Source organism: Cinclus cinclus, chromosome Z (assembly GCF_963662255.1).
Source record: "Cinclus cinclus chromosome Z, bCinCin1.1, whole genome shotgun sequence".
NCBI classification, from domain to species: domain Eukaryota; kingdom Metazoa; phylum Chordata; class Aves; order Passeriformes; family Cinclidae; genus Cinclus; species Cinclus cinclus.
The window spans coordinates 12,411,099-12,431,261 of NC_085084.1; the positions used below are offsets into that span (position 1 = coordinate 12,411,099).

The 20,163-nt window shown below is 36.5% G+C and overlaps 1 protein-coding gene across 1 annotated transcript in view; it reads right to left on the bottom strand.

Moving 5' to 3' along the window:
- Positions 1-20,163, bottom strand: part of ARB2A (ARB2 cotranscriptional regulator A) — a 238,862-nt gene that overhangs the window by 52,556 nt on the left and 166,143 nt on the right. Inside the window, exons 9-10 of the mRNA XM_062513485.1 lie at positions 16,307-16,423; positions 13,112-13,196 (exon numbers count right to left, since the gene is read on the bottom strand). Coding sequence (XP_062369469.1) covers positions 13,112-13,196; positions 16,307-16,423 — 202 coding nt within the window. The remainder of the gene's footprint in view (positions 1-13,111; positions 13,197-16,306; positions 16,424-20,163) is intronic.

Consider the following 20,163-nt stretch of genomic DNA (forward strand, 5'->3'; position numbering starts at 1 on the left):
ACAACAGTATTGGAAGAAATTCAGTTCCAAAAACTGTTTTAATGTGCACTGGAATAACAATAACCAAAGTAAAGCTGTAAAGTGCAACCTCTCATAAATACTGCATATCCAGCACTGAAATCAAAGAAGTAACTTACTGTTGCTGCCAGTGAACTTGAGTGAGGGAGTGTGGGATTAGATGTGGAGTCTATTTGCATTAATTTTGCATCAATATCCATATTAATTCTAACACAATATTGTATCAAATTTGGGGACAGCACTCAGCTCAGTCTCCCTGGCGAATGAAATATCACTTGTAGAGCTCCAGTAAATCATTTAGTAGCATTAAAAAAGTCAGGCATGAAATCAGAGGAAAAGTTTAGAAAAAGACATGTAGCACAGAAAAATCATACCAGAATTAATAGAATATGTAATGAAAGAGCCTGTGTATGGAAAGAATAACTATTCAAAATCAATTTCTACTCCTTCATTTCTGCGAAAAATAATTTTTACGTGGTTGATAATAGCTTTGGATGATGGTAAATCAATTCACTTGGGACTGACTGTACCTCTGTTACCAAGATAATATTATTTATCTGCAGATGCAAACTACAAGGTGTGAATAAAGCTAAAACCATACAAATAAAAATGTCATTCCAGCGAAAACACAAACTGTCAGAAACCAGGACTTGCCTATATTGTGTAGAAGAGGTCTCCTAAAGTGGGACAGTCTGACAGCAGGTGATATAAAGATCACACTTATATTTCACCTGGAATTTCTAAAACTTCATAAAACATGAATTTTATGATCAACCCACAAAATAACAGAAAAAGTCCTCAACTGAGCTCTGAGCTGCTTTGAAAGAAAGACACACTGTACAAGGATGTAGGTTAGTAAGGGAACCTGACATTCCCAAGATCATGTGTGTACATTTTCTATTGATATCATATAACATGACAGACTCCCCAGTGGTATCTGTTTTCAACTTAACCACTTTTCTCACAGGCTGGGTATACTAGTATTATCTTTTGCATCTAATAGTTTTGTTTAAGGCATGCTCTTGCTTGGTTGGCTCAATGACAACAACCCGTGGCATTTGGCTGGTGGGGAAGCCCATCACATTTTGGTGCCATCTCCACTGGATGTTTGTGGTTTCTCTTTGCTGTCAGCCAGAGATGACAGAATATGAAAAACAGTATTTTGGCTCTCCTTTAATCTGCCACCAACTCCTCCTCTGCTTAGTGTACCAGAAATCTTACTGTTAACTTGAATGAACACCTTGCCTCTTCACTTGTGAGACTTCTCCATCCCATGACCTACTTTTTAAAAAAATGCATGGCATTTACAAGGCATTGGTAAAAATAATTAGCTAGACTGACAGATTAAAGTAATGAAAACTGGAAATGCCACAAATGCTGCAGGCTGGAAGCAATGAATACTGTTCCTTAAAAAAACAAGTGGAAATCCACTAATTTTTTAAGACAGATGATGAAGGGAGAGCCTTCACCTGTAAGACAGTGCAGTGGTTAGGTCACTGATGCTAGAAGCAACAGCAACCAACTTCTCATGTCAGAGGATGAAGTCTCAAATCACCATCTCAAAGGAAAGTGACCAATTGCCAGTCAAGAGTGCAGGGTTTCTCTTGTGTTCTTTCACATCCTTGCTCTTCAAAGCTGCACCCATTCCTCTGTGCAGGCAGGCAGATCTCAGATCTTTATGGGAAGCTGATACTTTCCTGCAGGAGAGGAGGTATGTGCCTCAAGAGTAAGAAGAGAATGATACTAGACTGAGTACGACACAAATGTTTAGTAAATTTCATCCAGGGCTATTAACAGAAGAAGAACACTCTTAAAACATTAGCTCACACTTGGCACTTAGTTTAAAAGTATGGTCTGTTGGAACAAGAGAGACCCAATAAAACCACTGGGAATCTTCAGTGGCTTCTGATTTAAGTGTCTAGCAGCCAAAAGGAATCTCTTAAGATTTATAAGCTGTGCTGAATTTTTAAGTTCTGCAGTCAGTAGCAGGAAATTTTCAAAATCATAAATGTCCAGAATACTCCTAAAATGATCCAAATCCCATCTCACAGCTCTGACGCATACTGTTATCAATGTCCAGTATAGTATTGCTGGACACTGTACTTCTGCCATTATTCTACATGTGTTTATTTAATCTGATGGGATTTTATAGGAGGTTTCCTTTGTAGAAAAGGGATTGCATGGACCAAGTTGCATAAACAGATGTCTAGAACTCCATCCCCAAATTAACCAAACAACGAACATTCAAATATAACTACCAAGAGTAAGGGTGAGTCCTTGAAGTTCAGTTTCTCTAGAATCAAAAAGTGATGCCTGCCTCTGCAACACAAATGTTTTGAGATATGTTTATGCTCCCATTTGTTTCTGATGCATGCACAGTTATGGTGGAAAAATCCTGTTAGAGCAGTCCTAGCATGCACACCTTCAGGCAGGAATGCTCCCTTCCATGCAAAGCCCTTCCACTTTAACACAGTATATAGTTTAAACTCTGACATAATAGCACTGACCATCTGGAGGCAAAGATGGTGATAAAAGACAACCTGCCTTGCCCAGCAGGGCAAAGTCAGAGCTAAGGTCTGCTGGACTCAAGCAGATAATCATGTAAGTATTTAAGAGTCAAAACTGGCCTTCAGATTTCAAATATATGTGGGGTTTATTTATATGTATTATGAATTATATTGTGTGCATTTTATAACATGTATAATTTCAAGCATTATATTAACATAAAAATCTCAGATAAAGTGGTAAGAACTTTTATACACATTATGCCTCACTTGCATAAGCCTTGTTTTTAAAAGCAATGATGGGCACTTAACAGTGTTTGTGGAAAAGTACATGACATTTGTCTTCAAACTGACTACTTACCACACAATGCTTTCAATACAGGTCTCTTAACTGTCCCTGTATATCAACACGACAAGATTAGTTGCTGATACAGGTTATCAGAAAATGACAAGTCCTTCCTACAGAAAATTTGCCGTCCCAAATGTTTCTTGATAGAAGAAAATTTAAAGTGCAAATATACTGTGAAAAGGGTCTCTAAAAACGGCATAGTGGAGCTCGATGTTTCTCGTGTTTTGGTTATCTCACAGGTTGGTAAACCAATCAGCTAAGAGCTAGCTGGAGCAGTCAGAAAACTGTTACATTAGCAGTTTGAGGGCAGGGTGCTAAGGAGGCAAAGATAATACAGATTTAATCTCCATGTGTTGCAAATAAATCTATCTGGCAAATAAAAAGAAAAGGAATTACGAAATTAATGCTATGCCTCTGCTAGTTTTTCCAGTTTGTGTTTGTTGTCTAACCACAGCCATGAAGCCCAATTTGAGATAAGTGGCATTGCTGATGGTTATTCAAATAATTTGTATGCCTAGAGTATTAAAAAGTTGCTTATTACTTAGGTCTGCCTTATTACATTATTACTTAGGCTGATTCAAGTGTATAAAAGTGATGAGGATGTGGTGCTGTTATTAGCAATAACAATAAAATCTGATCTTGGGTCTATCGTGCATATAAAGTAATACAAGAAAAAAGCCCAGGAGAAGATACTGTTTAGGAGCTCTGTGACAACTCTGGCAAAACAGTGAATGGGCTAAGTTTCTTCCTAGGTACACCTCTGCAATGCATGGAGAGTTTCCTCACCCTGAAAGATATAACTTCAGGAGATGGACATCAGTGGTCACAAATATTTAGAGTTTCTTAAAACAATGAACAGTGCTCACAGACAAAAATGTGTAATACCTTCCATGACTCTGCCATTCTGGGAAGTGTTTTGACAGGATGAGGACAAGTGGCTGGCTGCCTGAGGCCTGTGAACATGATCTGATGACATTGGTGGGACTGAACAAAGAGAAGCCTTGGCTGGTAACACACATGCTTCAAGCTTCAAAAAGGGTATTAGAAGGAATTAGATTGGTAAATTTAACCAAACATAAATGAATGAATGGTATTTTTAGGAAGCTGCTGGATGACAAAAGAACATCTTACAGCATCAGTCCCCCTGGTTTGGAAAAAAAGTGAAATAAGTTAAGGAATATAGAAAAAAAAGAAAATTAGCTAAATATGATAAAGAAGGCTTAAGTTATCTGAATATAAACAATTTATGGCTGGCAAACTCAGTGAAACACAAGCAACAAATGCAATCTACAGCAAAAATACGTCAGTTTTTCAGATGGAGACAGTGAAACTGTAAATAACAATGCAGAAGAAGGTTTGAAATTGTTCAAAATATATTTCTGTTCTGTATTTGAAAAAAAGAAGGGATTAAGTGTTTGATGAGGTACATTCTTTTTTGCTGCTCATCAATATCTTCTCAGGGATAAGTATTTCTAAATTGGCAGGCTTGCACAGTTTGGACTGAAGGGTCATAAATCAGCTAACTGGCTATGGATGTTCACTTAAAATAATACTTAAATTAACAGAGGGGGTATGGGATGGGAAAATCAGAACCCAAAATTTCAGAGAAAACTATTTCTATAGGTAGTCTTACATGAATCTGAAGACAAACGAAGAGAAATGGATACCTAGGTCCATAAATTCCTATCCCAAATACAATGGGCATGAAGAAAGAGTCTCTTTCTTGAGGGTGACTGTTGCTTACTCAGCTCTTCCTGAGATTGTATGCTCACATCAAGGAAGAATGGTAACTAAAACTGGAAGTTTGGAAGAGACTGCCCAGAGAGGATGTGTCATTATACAACACAAAGGAAAGAACCAAGAAGATGGGCACCTTTCAGGAAGTAACATAAGAATGTTTGCTCCTGCTCTGAGCAGGGGGATGAGGCTGGTATGTTCTAAAAATCCCTTTGAGAACCACAACACTGATACTGGAATCTACTAATGAGGAATTAAGGTACAAAAATGTAATTAATTCAAGCCAATGCAACCTACTGGAAAATTAACTCCTAAATAAATAAACTCCATTTCACACTTTGATGAATTAGCATGTTTAACTGGTAAGTAGCTATATGAAAATAGAGTATATTAAAATTTTTGTCACATGATTTATTCCCTGAGAGCATTCTGAGCAGAAGGAAAAATTTTGTCAACCTTGCCAAGCATTTTTTAGAAAGTGCTTTATATCTCTTATGTTTTCAGCAACTACTAAATTTTGCTCTTCCCAGGCTTTCCATGAAACTTCTGGACTGTCATTACACTGGAGCCCTTACCTGCTCTGATTGACTGGTGATAACTGCTGCTTTGTCAGCTGTTTGATTCCAGGTACCCTGTCTAGCATGTGTGTTTCTCCCCCTTGTCTTTCAAGAGAGACATTAACATGTCTCCCTTTTACTAGGAAGACACATCTCTCATTTCTTCTGTGCTGTAAACCATTACCACAAAAACTTAATTACAACTCCATTACTTAACTAAAGCTTCAACTTAGACAGAAATTGGTCAGTGTTTCATAAATTCACAAAGGGACAAATAGAACAACTCTAGAATTGTTTACTCATGAGAAACGGTTGAAAGTCAGTATTATTCCATGTTTCTAAGAACCTGCAGACTAATTAATGAGCAAATGCAGCTATCATGGAGAAACCACTACTGAATGGAGATATTATTGCTGGAGTGTCCTATGGCTATTCAACCACACAGGAAATATATACAAATTCACTGCTGGTAAAACTCATGTAAATGTGAAGATGCATGGGATGCTTAGTAACAAGAAAGGTGATAGCTTTTTTTCTCCTCACATTAGTGTATTTGTCTAGTTTATTTTTAAAAAGCTACCTGCAATGTTTCCTAACACTAGTTTAAAACTGGGACAAAAAGCAGCAGCTCTATAAAGGGCAAGCTCCTGGTGATAAAAGGATCAAATGTAACTGTAGCATAATAAAATAGGAGAAAATCAGGTAGCAAAGACTTGATCTTACATTAGTAAGATATAGACAGGTCTCTCTCAAAGATATTGAATGACTGGAGATGCTACAGAGAAATGTGTGAAGGCATTTGAAACCTGGAGATACTAACTTCCACTGAGACTTGAAGAACTCAATTTATTACATTTCCCAAAAGAAAATGGTGTGTTGACTCAATGCCAGTATGTAATTCACAGGGAGAGAAAACAGATGTACTGAACAGCTCTTTAATTTAATGTAGAAAAGCCACAAGGAGAACTAATGTTTGGAACCTGAGATCAGACAAAACTAAAAAAAATAAAGAAAAAAAGAAATAAGCCAATCTTCTTCATAGTTTGAAGATGATAAAGGGAAGGGAGCAATGGATTCTCTTGAATCCTTCCAGCCAAGGCTGAATGACTTGGTGGAAGAAACATTTTCACCAAAGTAAAGTTTTAAATTTCAGTATAATATCTGGTCAAAAGTTAAAGACTATATTTAAAAGCAGAGAATAAGTGATCTAAATATCCTTCCCAGCCTGAACTATACACATCTGTGAAAAAAGGGAGGTTTTCTATTGAAAATGAACTTTTTGAAAGATTCTAACAAATCCAAATTGAAATCTGAATCTGGATTCTACCAGAAAATGAAATCTGAAATGTGAAACATCTTTTGGACTTTATGTCAATACAAATAAAGATTTTGCTATTGAATTTTGGAGGACATCTCTCAGAGAACACTTCCTTTCAGGTGTTGAGCTCTAAGAGAGTTTGCAATCATGCACTGGAGTAAGACCTGCCAATGTGCAGACAGATATGGATATGTAAGGCACTAATGAGATAGCACTGAGTAGTATCAGAAACAACAGTCACAGCAGTCTAATATTTGTCAAATACTTAATAGGAAATATCTGACTGTAATTATTTAAATTATTCATTATTACCACAAAGCCTCAGGGGCAACAACTAACTAGTTCACTCTAGAAAAAATTGCAATGATAAATAGATATGTTTGAGTACAAGAGTAATTTTTGATGAAACTGTTTCTCTAATATCAGTACTGGCCCAAGTACATGTAACTATTTTGTAGAACAGTAAATGAATGAGTGTTACTGAACTCTCTGACACAAGCAACATCTGGCAATTCAAGTCAATGCTTTCAATTCACATTTTCATGTTTACTTTAGAGTCTCTGGCTCTACAGAACAGAATCTGCAATATTATTCAACAGGTCTCTATAGACTTTATCCTTTCCAAAGTACTGTAGAGTTAAGCTACTCTAAGCGCAACATAAGAGCTCACATCCAGCCAGGTTTACACATGAAATGAAAAGCTGTCTGCAGCACCTGGGACTGAGCAGGAGTATAAAAGCAGAGTTCCTTTGAAGAATCAGGAATAGGGAAAAAGCTACTTACTTGCATGCTAAGAAGACATAAATTAAAGCAGGACTTAGCACAGCCACTGCCAGAGCTGTGGCTAAGACAGTCTGATGCTTCGAAGTTACCATAATAATTTCCAGCTCCAACAAAGTACAGCATCAGAAATGGAACTACAGGACCAGTTTTAGCAGCAGATGAGAATGTTAACATGGGTGATGAAGCAAGCTTCACACTGTAGATTCCTGCACTCCTCCACTTGTGCATTAATCTTGCAAATACCTTAAATTAACACGCAACTAGACACAGGAACCTGCCATCTTTGACAAAAAAGCTTCAGCATTTTATCTTTTCTCCTGAAATCCAAAGCTTTTATTGACAGAACTACATGTACATGAAGACATAAAATGCAAAGAGCTTTACAGTAAACACCGCTTAATGTAATATTAATACCCATGAATGACTAGTGAATTCAGCAATAGCATTTTTAATGGAATGGAAAAATTGCTTAATTGTTTTATTTTAAAAAGTGCATGGTTTTTTCCCTATTTCTTGTGCTGATGGACATCTATCCCTGGTCATGAAAAGCTAACATCAGAAAACAGCCCAAAACAGTCCTCATTAAATTGATTAAAGAGAGAACAAAAAAAAGAGAAGCATTGGTACGCAGGGCTAAAAGCTGCTAAGAATATGAGCCAGGTATTGTCTCAGCACTTAATATAGTTTATGGTTTCTTCTTCCTTGTTTTTTATGAGCAAGATACAAAAATGTGTAAGACTGGAACTGTAGAGTGGTGCAAATATGTCTGAGGAAAAAAAAGCAGGAAGAAATAAATTGATGCTTCCCTTGAGCTTTCACAAGCCTCACTAATGCAATTACCCCTTCACACAGACCCTGTGGTTTTGGAGAGTTCATCTGACCTCCCTGGAGAGCCTCCTGTTTGAACCCCACGATCTGCTCAGCATGGGGTGCATCTGCAGATAGACAGATTTTTCTGTGGAAATATACAACTGAACTCTTAAAAGAGCAGGCAGAAGTCACCTGTTAGGCAAAGCCAACAGAAACTACCACTGCCATAATCCAATGTGTAATTAATTGCTTGCCGGGTATCAACATAAGCTTTGCAACAAGGGTTCTACCTGATCAGTCAGTGTAGGTCACTTGGTATGGGGCCACAGGCTGCCAACCTGCTCTGCCAGTGAAGGGCTTTAACAATAATTTCTAAATCCAAAGCAAAAAAATGAAACAAAACACTGGGAAAAAGTTGTGCTTGGCTTACCTAAATGTAATTAAATGTCTGATATGTAATACAGAGTTCAACCTTGATTTTTGGTAGCAGAAAATACTATCTGAAGACTCACTCAAGAGCACCACCAGCACACGTAATACCTGTCCTCCAAAATTAAGTTTGCTTTTCTTCCACCAGCCTGCTGCTACTTTATTCAGCTGTATGAATTAATTCTTGCACTTTTTCTCCTATTACAAGGACATATATTCAAGTCTAGGCTCTTCTGTGAACAGAACTTAATTCTTGATTACTGTTAATGTTTCATTCCATTGTTTGTCTTTTAAGTTATAATTTCCTTATTTCGCAATGTTTTAACTACGTTGGCTGCAACTGTTAACAGGCCAACCAGGAAGGCTTTAAAAGGATTTGATTAGGCAATTCATTTTACTAATGCTACATCTTCACTTGATTATTTTAAATGAATGTTGGTGCATATCCACTTTGGCAAAATACTGACAAGTTAATTGTCTCTCCTAAATAACAAGCTTTCACTGGCAGAAACACATAGGCTAAAGAATACAAACAGGATTCAGGTAAACAAAGGCCATGTTCACCTGGCAAAATTTACAATACCTTTCCTGGGGTGAAGTTCAAACAACTATCCTAAAATAAAAGTGATTGAATTCCTGAACAGCATCAGAGATGAATGCAGATACATGGATCTGCTTCCTCCCATCCCCATTTCCAGCTATTCCTGCCCCATACTGCTCCAATAAGATGACTTCCCAAGAGCTTCTGAACTCCCTGCTCCAGAATTAGGAGAAATGTTGTAAGGTCTCAGAGACATAGCATGAACTACAACCGCAGTTAGCAGTATGCACTGCAACCTGTCATTAAAGCGTGTATTCCATTGTCTCTTTTAAATTCCAAGCTGACCTCTCCAGTCTCTTAATCAGAAATACTCCCAACCCTACTCCATTTTATGTGACGACCTGTAATGTACGAACCATTTTGAAGTCTTCATCTTTCTCCACCCTACATTTTCTTAGATAGGCGATGGATCCATCTCCTCTGAGACAGAATAGATGTAATTTGATTTGATTCCATTAGGAAGGTAGGCTAAGACTGAGACAGAAGATAACCTCAAGTCTAACCAAGGTCCTTAATTATGGCTGAAAGCAAAGAGGGTAAGAGATAGGGATTTTAAAAGTTCCAAACTCCTTGTGAGGGGAATTTGCACAAATTTCTAAGAAACTCCATTCAACTAGCTTTTGAAGATTTGCAGGGATGGATTATCCACAACTTCTCTTGGCAACCTGTCCCACTGCCTCACCATGTTCAAAGCAAAGAGTTTCTTTCCTCTTTTTGCTCATCTAAACTTACCCTCTGTCAGTTTAAAGCCTATCACACCATGCCCTTGTCAAAAGCCCCTCACCAGCTCTCTTCTAGCACCTTTAGATATTGGAAGGTGCTCCAAGGTCCCCCAGAGCATTCTCTTCTCCCGGCTGAACAACTCTTTCACTCTATCTTCATGGGAGAGGTGCTCCACCCCTCTGAGCATCTCTGTGGCTCCTCTGGACTTGCTCCAGTGGGATTATATCTATCTTGTGCTGAGCTCCTAACAGCTGGATGCAGACATCCAGATGGGGTCTCATCAAAGCAGAGCAGAGGAGCAGAACCAACCACCTTGACCTGCTGGTCATGCTTTTGATGCACCCCAGGATATGGCTGTCTTTCTGGGCTCGAAACACACATTGGCAGGTCATGCTGAAGTTTTTGTCAACCAAAAACTGCGTATCATTCTTCTCAGAGCTTCTGTCAATTTACTGCCTGTACTTGTGCTTGAGACTTGTACTGCCTGTACTTGTACTTGTGCCACCTGACCCATGTACTGGACCTTGCACTTGGACTTGTGGAATTTTATGGGATCCATTTCTCTTCTGCAGGCCCGCTTCTCCAAATTCCTCTGAGTTACATCCTTTCCTACCAGTGCGCCAGCTGCAACACACAGCTGGGTGTTTTTGACAAACTTGCTGAGGATGCACTCAAACTCATTGTCCATGTCACCAACAAGATGCCAGAAGATATTAAGCCATGACACATCCATGCAACCAAATCCTTGAGACATGGATGAAACACCCTGAAGGTGGGACTCACAAAGTACCTTTTACCACAAGAATAGATGTGGTTATTATGGCTTACTCTTTCTATATTATCTCATGCTCTCAACATTTAAAGCATATTAATTCCTTTTTAGACATGCATCAATTATGGAAAACATTTTAATTCCTTAATAATTCTTCAATCAAAAGCTTTAACAACTATATCTGGAAATACAAGTAATCCTTCCAGTTTGATGGTCATTTATTTTGTCTCTAGTGATTTCAATGGAAAAACAAACAAGAGACTGTGACATAATCTGCAGTAGGAACTGCTCACCAACTAGCATTGCCTGAAAAGCCCAGTACACTGAATGGCTGAATATCAGACCCTTTTTGGTAGAGCTGGCTCAGGAGACGTGACCATGAGGCAGTTATTTCTGAACTTATTTTCAGTGCAAACAGAGATAAAAGATGGGCTTTCAAGCAGAGAAGTGAATCTTTCCACTGCAAAAGGTTTATTTTAAAAGATGTGTCATTTTTCTGATTGCTCTCATTGTCATTCATTGAAATACCAAGGGCAATACTGCCAGGATTTGAGTGTGGGCTCTTTCAGTACCGCAATTCTCAGAAGAGTGAAATAAAATCTCTCACATTAAACAACAATGCTCCTACATCTAGCAATATTTAATAAATGTATTACATATTATCCTAATGCAGGTTTATACCGTTGCTCATATAAAGACACCGTACAAATTATTTACTTGGTTTTCTGCAAATGTCTTACCCTTGTTTGTTTAAGAAACAATTACAAGAAATACAAGCAAAAACATGTGAGTGAACTGATAATTCAGGAGTAGTCACATGAAGTTACACCATTTTAAACTATATTTATATTACAAACAACTAGCTTGAAAATAATTACTTTGCATGATTATTTTACATTATTATTTTACATTAATTCCTTATCAAAAATCTCTGTTGAGAACATCTAAAACACTAGACATCTTAATTTATCTCAATGTATGCACTAAATACAAATACCCAACTTTTACTGGCTGAATCCTACCCCATTTAAATTAATTCTTCTACCCCTAGAATGCAGCTTGGGAATTCATTAAGTGGTGCAGAAGCATTAAGGCCACTGTGACTCATCTTAAACAGAAATGTAAAATCAAGACTTATTATTTACATCTCTAATGAAGCATCAGTCTGCTTTTTAAGTAACACCTAGGATTTCTTTTATAGAATACCATTTATACTGTTTTTATTAGGTGAATACAAAGAAAGGGAAGAGATGTTCTGATGGATGATTTTCAGTATTGGCCAGTGTACAGTAAATACTGGCCTGTTGCTGTCCAAACCCTTATTTACCTGACAAAATGACCACTATAATGTGCAGTCTTTCACAAGAGCAACAGAGACGTCAGAGATTGGAAGTGAATCTTATCTTAAAGAATACCACTCCTGAGCAATATTCTTCTTTTAAACTGCAGTAATCTCCCATAAAACAGCAAAAAGTTGTTATTTGAATGATGAATCTATGAAAATTTTAGTAATATATCATTTTTCCAAAGCATGGAAGAACAATATCAGTTCTATTTCAACTGTCTGCACAGAGCTGAGGATCTGCATAGTGAGATCCCAAACCATAGAAGAAATGTAATTAAAATCTCTGGTTGTTGTGAGCTCTCAAACAAAGGAGTGCTAAATTTTCCATACCTTAAAATTATCCTGTACTAAACTCAGCTTCATCTGCAAGGTTAGGTTTCACTAACAATCTCAAAAATGCAGGCAGATATGAAACTAACTTGTCAAATGAACAGCTGCATCCCAGAGAGCAAGGTCAAATATTGTTTCAGCTTTTAAATTAATATTGTATAGGCTGTGTCTTCCTTTGAACTTGGTTTTATATTCTGCAGAATATGCTACCTACGGCTTTTAGGAAACCTGATAATCAAGCATGAAAGTTCAGTAACTGTTTTTATGTATTTCAGATTACTTTCCTACAGACATTGGAGATCTTCTTTCTACATTGATGACTACATCTACTTTCTGGAATTATCACACATTTAACAAAAGTCTCTGTATTACTTCATGTGCTTCATGCGATTTACGATTCAATAATGAAAAAGCATAGCTGAGTATACCCAAAACAACAGAAAACTCAGATCAACATTCTTGGATGCTGCAAATAATTTGCTATGTAAACTAGACTTCTGCTGATCAGCATTCAGAAAAGTGGCTCATTAATTTTAACGGTAACTTTCAATAATGTACTTTTTAAAAACCTTGTTGCCTACACAGATTTAGATATTTATTCAAGGAGCTATGATACATTTCCCAGTTCTTGTCATCATTATTATTTTTCTTAGACTCCTACAGATAATGTTACCAATTATTTAAACAGAAAGGAAGACTAGAAAAATTCAAGCAACAAGCAGCATCTTGCTGTAGAAGGGTTAAAATGCAGTCAGAACCAAATGCATTTTTAAATGAACAGGCTGCTTCCAGGCATAAATACATACACTGGCTTACTGCAAATAAATGGATGTACCTGCAGAGACACGGGGACAGTCGGGCAGCATGGACTCCACTGATGTATCCAGGGGTTCGGAGCTGGACACCCAGTTACAGCAGTTCTGTAAGAGCAGGCAGGCAATTCTTAGGATAAGCCAAAAACTCAGCAAAAATAAATACAGATGTTGTAAGTGCGGACAATGATCACATCAAAATACTCAAACTAATTTACACAGCAGTCACAATAACAACTGGACAGTACACTACACTAACTTACAGTTACTGACAATGAAATACTGTAATTACATACTAAATAAGTAAGAAAATAATTCAGTAGTAATTGTGTAATGTGCTTAAGTATCATGTTTTTTAAGTACTACTTTGAGTGCCAGTGGACTTGAGGAGGTGCTTAGACCAACTAGTGCCTGAACTACACTTGTTTTTAAGATTTTCTAAGTTGGTGTTGCTACAAACAGGTGGTGGAATAAACGCTGAGCCTGCTTTTTTGCTAACGCTAAGAAACCAGAAATTTTCAGGGTGTTTTGATGGACTACATTGTGGAAAGAACTTTCGTCAAAATATGAAACAACATATTATAACTGAACAGAAAACATCAAGATAGCAGATTAATATTAAAATAATTGGAAATACAGTTGAGATGAATGTGCGTGAGCATTAAAAAAAGGCAGATACTGGTCTCTGGGGAATAGTATTCAGGAAGCCTTTACCTTTCATTCCTGAACCTCTGAGTAGGATGAATTTACCATGAATTTTCTAAATGTTTTGCTCCAAATGCTATCTATTCAGAGTAGTCCATAAACTGAAGTATTAAAAAATATGTTTACAATAAAACATGTTGAAAATACACCAAATTGAAGATTTGATTATAAAGCAACTACATTTTTAACAAGATTACCAGCTGAACAACAAGCTCTACCTTGCTTGCTCTATTAAAAATCTGAGTTTTTCCTTTCTGCAAACTTGATTAACTTCATTAAGTGGAAAGGTAAAAAAACAACACAACTTTTTGGAAAGTCCCAATCAATTTTCAAACAGATTTGTAAAAAAAAAATACCATCAGTTCATGATAGTAAAAATAGATGAGCTCTCTTCTGGTAAACAGCACGTATTGTGCATTTGTAGATGCTTGCTGCCCTAGTTGTGCACCATGGAGTCTGTCCTCACTGTGGAAAGATCCTTGACTGGTAGATCAAGTATCTTATTGTATTTCCTTAATTCATTCTGTCTGGAAGAAGATGTCAGCTGTGTTGCAGTGAGGAGAGAATTTCAAAGGCTTCAGTCCCCACCAATAAAGGGCGAGGAATGGCTTTTGAATAGATTTGTCAAGGCAACCCTACTGTTCTGGGACCAGGGAAAGCAGGGACAACATAAAGGAAGGGTTGCTGTATGAGATTAGAAAGTGAAGTTCACAAAGCATGGCAGATTTTTGTAAGAAACAGTAGATCAATGAAACTATTGAACTCAATGGAAAGAGAAAAAAAAAAACAAACACACTACCCAGTTATAAAACATATTTAGTAAAAAATTGTTCAAATGGAAGTATTTCATGATGGTTTAAAGGTTTAAAGTAGCAAAGCATTATAATTTTATGATTTGCATGTGTAATTTTAATTAGCAGCTGAATGTGAAATTGCAAATGTAAGGTGGTAGAAATTACAAAAGAAGTAGAATTTTTATGAAGTATTACAATCATTTGAAATAAGTAAAATTAATATTAACTACTGATAGAACACTACATCAGAGAGCTGAAGATAATACAGAAGATTAGCACACAATTAACTAGCTTTTATATACAATGTGACACTTGCCTCTAAGAAATAAGTATTCTCGAAAGCAGTGTCAAGATATGTAAATGGATGATTTGTTTTATCATTCATCACAGCTCCTAATAAATTCAAAATTCATGACATCTATAGGTACTAAAAATAGGCCACCAGTGATACAGGAGAGATAGCTCCAATGAAGAATTACTTTATTTTAACAATTCATTCTTTCAGTGACAGCAATTAGCCCTACAGACAGGCAGCGATTAGGTGTATATTTTAATTATTATTCATTCTACCACTAGCCTTAAACCTGATTAAAGTAAGAGATATCCAGGTGATATGCTAGTCTTAATATCACTCAGCCACATTTCACATATGTAAAATTCTTCTTTCTTATAGGAGATTTTTAATGCTAATGTAAGTTATGACACTCCATCCACTTTTTAGGCCATTAATCATTTAACTTACTCTTTAACATCTACTTTCTGCAAATGAAATTAAAGGTAATGCACTTTTTTTATTCAGACTAAATGCTTAAAGAAAAATGGAGTTGTCAGATTCAAATTACAGGATTTAAAATTTCAGTTTTACTTCATAACACATATTTTAAGGTTTTGATTTCCCATAAAGAAAATGAGGATTTCTCTGACAGAGTCTGTAGGGGTTACCATTCTTTATATTTTTAACACTTAAGTAGAGCTGTCAGGCTGCATCCCAGGTGATCCTCAATTCCCATCAGCTGCGGCCTATAAAACTTTAAGGTTAAGTCAGGAATAGGCACTGTATGCACGAAGTTTCACTAAATCCATGAGAAAAAGTCAAACATAAAAGAAAGTTTAGGATGTGACTAGTTTAAATTCACTCAGTACATCTTTTGTTTTAGTGTTCTGCCATGGGAATGCAGAAAACAGAGATGAGCCTGATCTGGCGAGGATGAGACTCATTAACAGTAGTTTAGTTGGTCTTGTTCTAAAAATATCATTTTTAGAATCTCAGCAACCCCATACCTAAGTATAAGAGCTTCTGAGTGCTATAGGAGTAATTACATATCAAAAAGCTGCTGAGAGAAAGGATATATTGCCATAAGTGCAAATCATCAAACTGAGTCATGAAGAGCTTAAAGAGGATTTTCCACCATTGTCAGATCAAACCAGCTGCACAGGGTGCACCCAGGACTTTGCTCCAGGTATCAGGAACTGCATGGGATTCCTTGGCATATCTCTATTTTGCTGCACATCAGGAAGAAACACTGGACTTGGTGCTTAGTATTTTGACTGCTAACTGGGCAGTTCAGAAATGGCTTTAATCTTGGTTATTTTAGTGGCTGGTATGAATACATGACTTACACTGCTCTGTATTATGCTGTCTTTCACACCCAGACATGTTCATTCAGCCATATACAGATGTATGTATATACTCAAATTCTTAAAAAAAAATGGCCTTACCTCTCTCATCCACTCTCGAATGGTTTTCCCAACTTCCTGATGCCACACATTGTGAACTGAGTCTGTCAACGCCACAGCAGTTACCCTGTTCTTTACTTCTGCCTCTCGTTGAATCATCTGTAAAAAAAATTGTATTTAAATTAATTCATTTTACTGAATAGAGTCTGCTTAGTCAGAGATAATGATCCTAAATTTAAAAAGAAACAGCAATACAGATTCAATACTTGACTTCAATTGTTTTAAAGTTTATACAATTCCTAACAGGCCCAGAAAAACAGAAACACCTAATGTTTTTGATAAAAAAAATAATACTAACTTTTAACTGACTGAACTGTTCAGTCCTATTATTTTCCATGTGGCTTGACAATTCTAGGATTAAAGGTATCATAGTGAAAAAATGGAAGATTCCCTGAGGACACCTTTTACAAGCTTCTCCAAGTTCGTATTTCAGTTCTTCAGGGAAGCTGGTACCTGTGGTTCACTCTAAGGTTCTCATGACTATCATCTACTAATTTTCAGTAGATTGCTGTAGTTTTTCTGATGTACAATCTCACTTTGACTTGTATAGGTTTTTTCTTTTTCTATCCAATTTAGCTATCTTGCACACTCACCATGGTCCCAAAATTATTCTCTCTTCTCTCTTATTCATATGCTTACTCAGCTAACACCAAAGCCTCTCAATATTTTTAGGATATTAAAGAGCCTCTGTTGTTGCAAATAAGACTAAATAATATCAGTTCTAAAACAAATTAAATGATTGCTGCAAATCACATAAGTGAACTGACAAAGATGCTGTGAAACTCAGCACTGCTACGCAAGATAAAAGGTACTGGGAAAGAATAGTTTGATATCAAAGGGAGACAAAAAGGTTTTAATCTCCTGACATGAGTGATCCCAATTTGTAACACTGGATCAAAGAAAGCATAATAAATTATACTTATAAAATCAGCATTTCACAATTGGTATCATTAATACTGTGTATGCTGCAATAAAGATATTTTTTAAGCTTCCCTTTAAATAAATATAACACATACCACATTTCTAAAATAAGGTATTCTTTCTTCATGCTCTAGTAACTGCTTATCAGCACACATGCTGCACTTCTGAACTCAATGCTCCATGTCCTTGCCATAAGAATGTCCCCAAAAACCTACCAGAAAAAAAGTTTTTTGAAAGAGACAGTATCTAAAGACAAGACCTGTCAGCCACACATACCTAACTCACATTAAACCCTGCTGTACACTGAATAAGTGTTTTAAACACACCTTATGTACGTGCATTCTAGCACTCATTTGGCTTCACTGTCTTCCACAAAACACTGTGATTAAACAGGTAAAGGTGCAAAAATATCACTATTCTTGAAGTCCACATACCTACCAATTTCTCAGAGTTTTTGCATGCTGGGTTAAGTTTAATATCATCACCAGCTTAGAGTATTCCAGCATGACTTCCTCCATGAAGGGCTGGTATTCAGAAGCACTTCTAATGACCAGCAAAGATAAAAAATATGCTCTGCTTTGGAAAAGCAGTTTTTTTCTCAAGCTGCTGTGTCCCATATTTCTGTTTCGAAAACTAGCCAGCCAGTCATCTTAGAACACCAGCTTTTTCTTCAAATCACAAGAAAGTACAAAGATGCAGTTCCCTTTTTCTTTTCCAGACCCAGCTCAGGTTTGCTATTCTCAATTTCCCTATGCACATGTAAGAACTGGCAGCCATTGATCACCATTTCTTTCTACTCTTTCTTCATACAGTACATACAGTCTTTTTTTTTTCAGATCATATATGATATATACGAAATAATATGCAACACCCAACATGCTCCTGGTGCTTGCCATTCAGCTTTGTGGATGCCTGCAGAATCGTATTCTCTTCACAAAGATCAGCAAAGTGACTGAGGCTGACAATGTGATGTTTTTTGATAACTCAGCCACAGTGCTCGGGTTAGGATAAGGTCTCATGGATGCAGCAGCAAAGAGGGATCAAAGGGATTAACTGAGCTTCACTTAGAGATTTCTTAACATCCAGCCCAGAAGAAAAAAAATTTTGGTAGGCATCCATACCCTTCTGAGCCAACTTAGAAAGAAACGGACAAAAACAATACATCAAGTAGGGAAAGGATCAAGGGTATAACCTTCACTTAAACAAGAACTCTAATGTGTCCGTGTTTCAGTGACACAGAAATGTCACAACAGAGCATGTCAAACTGAGGACAATTTGCTTCTATCAGAGCAGCTCAAGTTTCCTGCTACAGTGGGACATTCATTGATAATAATAATCAAGGAGAAGAGATCCAGATTAAGCTCAAGCAGCAGACCCTCTTATCAGGGATGATAATTTACCCTGCAAGAAGATATAAGTAGTCGAGGTGCTTTTGGGCACAGATGCTTCAATACTCAGGAAATACTTCAGATTCAATGGATTGATAATTCACAGTTAGAATATACTCCTCTTTTCTAAAACCAGCTTTGAATTAAGATAAATTTTGAAAATTAAACGAGCAGAATAAAATTGTAAAGGTAAAATAGATTGACTTTAAACAAAAATGTAGTATTCAGTTACCATTCATATCTGATAAAACTCAAAAGTTGTTCTAGATCCCAAGGGAATGATACTATGGGATGCACAATTTATATCTCCCAGGACTAATTTTACTCCATCCAGCCTGTATAGCTTTTTGAGGTGGACATACTAAAACTGAAGATATTTATTAGGCCACAGTCTACTAAAAATACTAAAATTTTAGACTTTTTTCTTCAGAATAATGATTTTTTTTTTACTCAAGCAGAAAAAGGCCTAGGAATTTTGTCTAAAGTTCATTTATACCTTATAATCTTTTTACGTCAGTAAATTCCACAGACAGAAATTTTCACAGCAAAGGAATTACCTAATTTCCTCTCAACACCCATTAAAAAATCTTAAATTATTCTTAACTGACTAGATTTTGCACGAAGACATCTCTCTGTGAACCTCATCACTTGATGGCTCACTCTCCCTTACACTTATTCCAATAATTCATTTACAACCAGAAGTAGCTAAACTGCCATTTCTCTATTACGTAAATAGGCTTTCATGTATTACTGCATCACTAATGATTCTGGGTCCTCTAGACTTTCCCAATAATCTTTTCTCTTTAAGCATTTCCATTATTTTTCCTTTTTTCTTGTGCTCCTTCTTTGCAGCCTTAGTAAAGTTTGACATTTTTTAAGTTATTAACCATATATCAACACTATATATTTGATTCCCTTAGAATACAAGTTGTAGACCAGTTTTCCTTGCAACAAGTTAGAATGCATTTAAGTAAGCATCCTTTTGAAAGTCCTCTTTATGCCAGTGGCTGAAAATTTGTTCCTTCACTTTGGAAGGGAAAATGTCAATTGTCCTAGTTGCAGAAGTATTCAGCTCTAACAGTTACATAAACAAGAATTTGAAAATCCCTAAAAATGCATTCCTTAAGTTCATACACAGTAATTACTCATTTGTTGATCAACTTAATAAGTATTCTACTGCTACTCTGTAAGTTTATATTACACAGTTATCATAACATTATAGTGTCAAACGGTTGATACCTGTATTACCTGTAGCGTGTGTAAATAAAACATAACTTCACAAATATAATACATATGCAGTATATTTAGCATGCATATACAGTCAAAATGGATGGCAAATATGCCTTAGGTATATATTTTACAGCATAATACTCCTGTCAAATGAAAACATTAATGTGTTAAAAGAGGGCTCAAAGGTCTGATCTTGCCAACATGAAAATCCATGAAAGCACCAATTAGACTTTAGGTAAATGGCCTGTGGGAGTAAATCCTAGAAACACCAATCCTGTACTCTTTATACCTATTCCAACA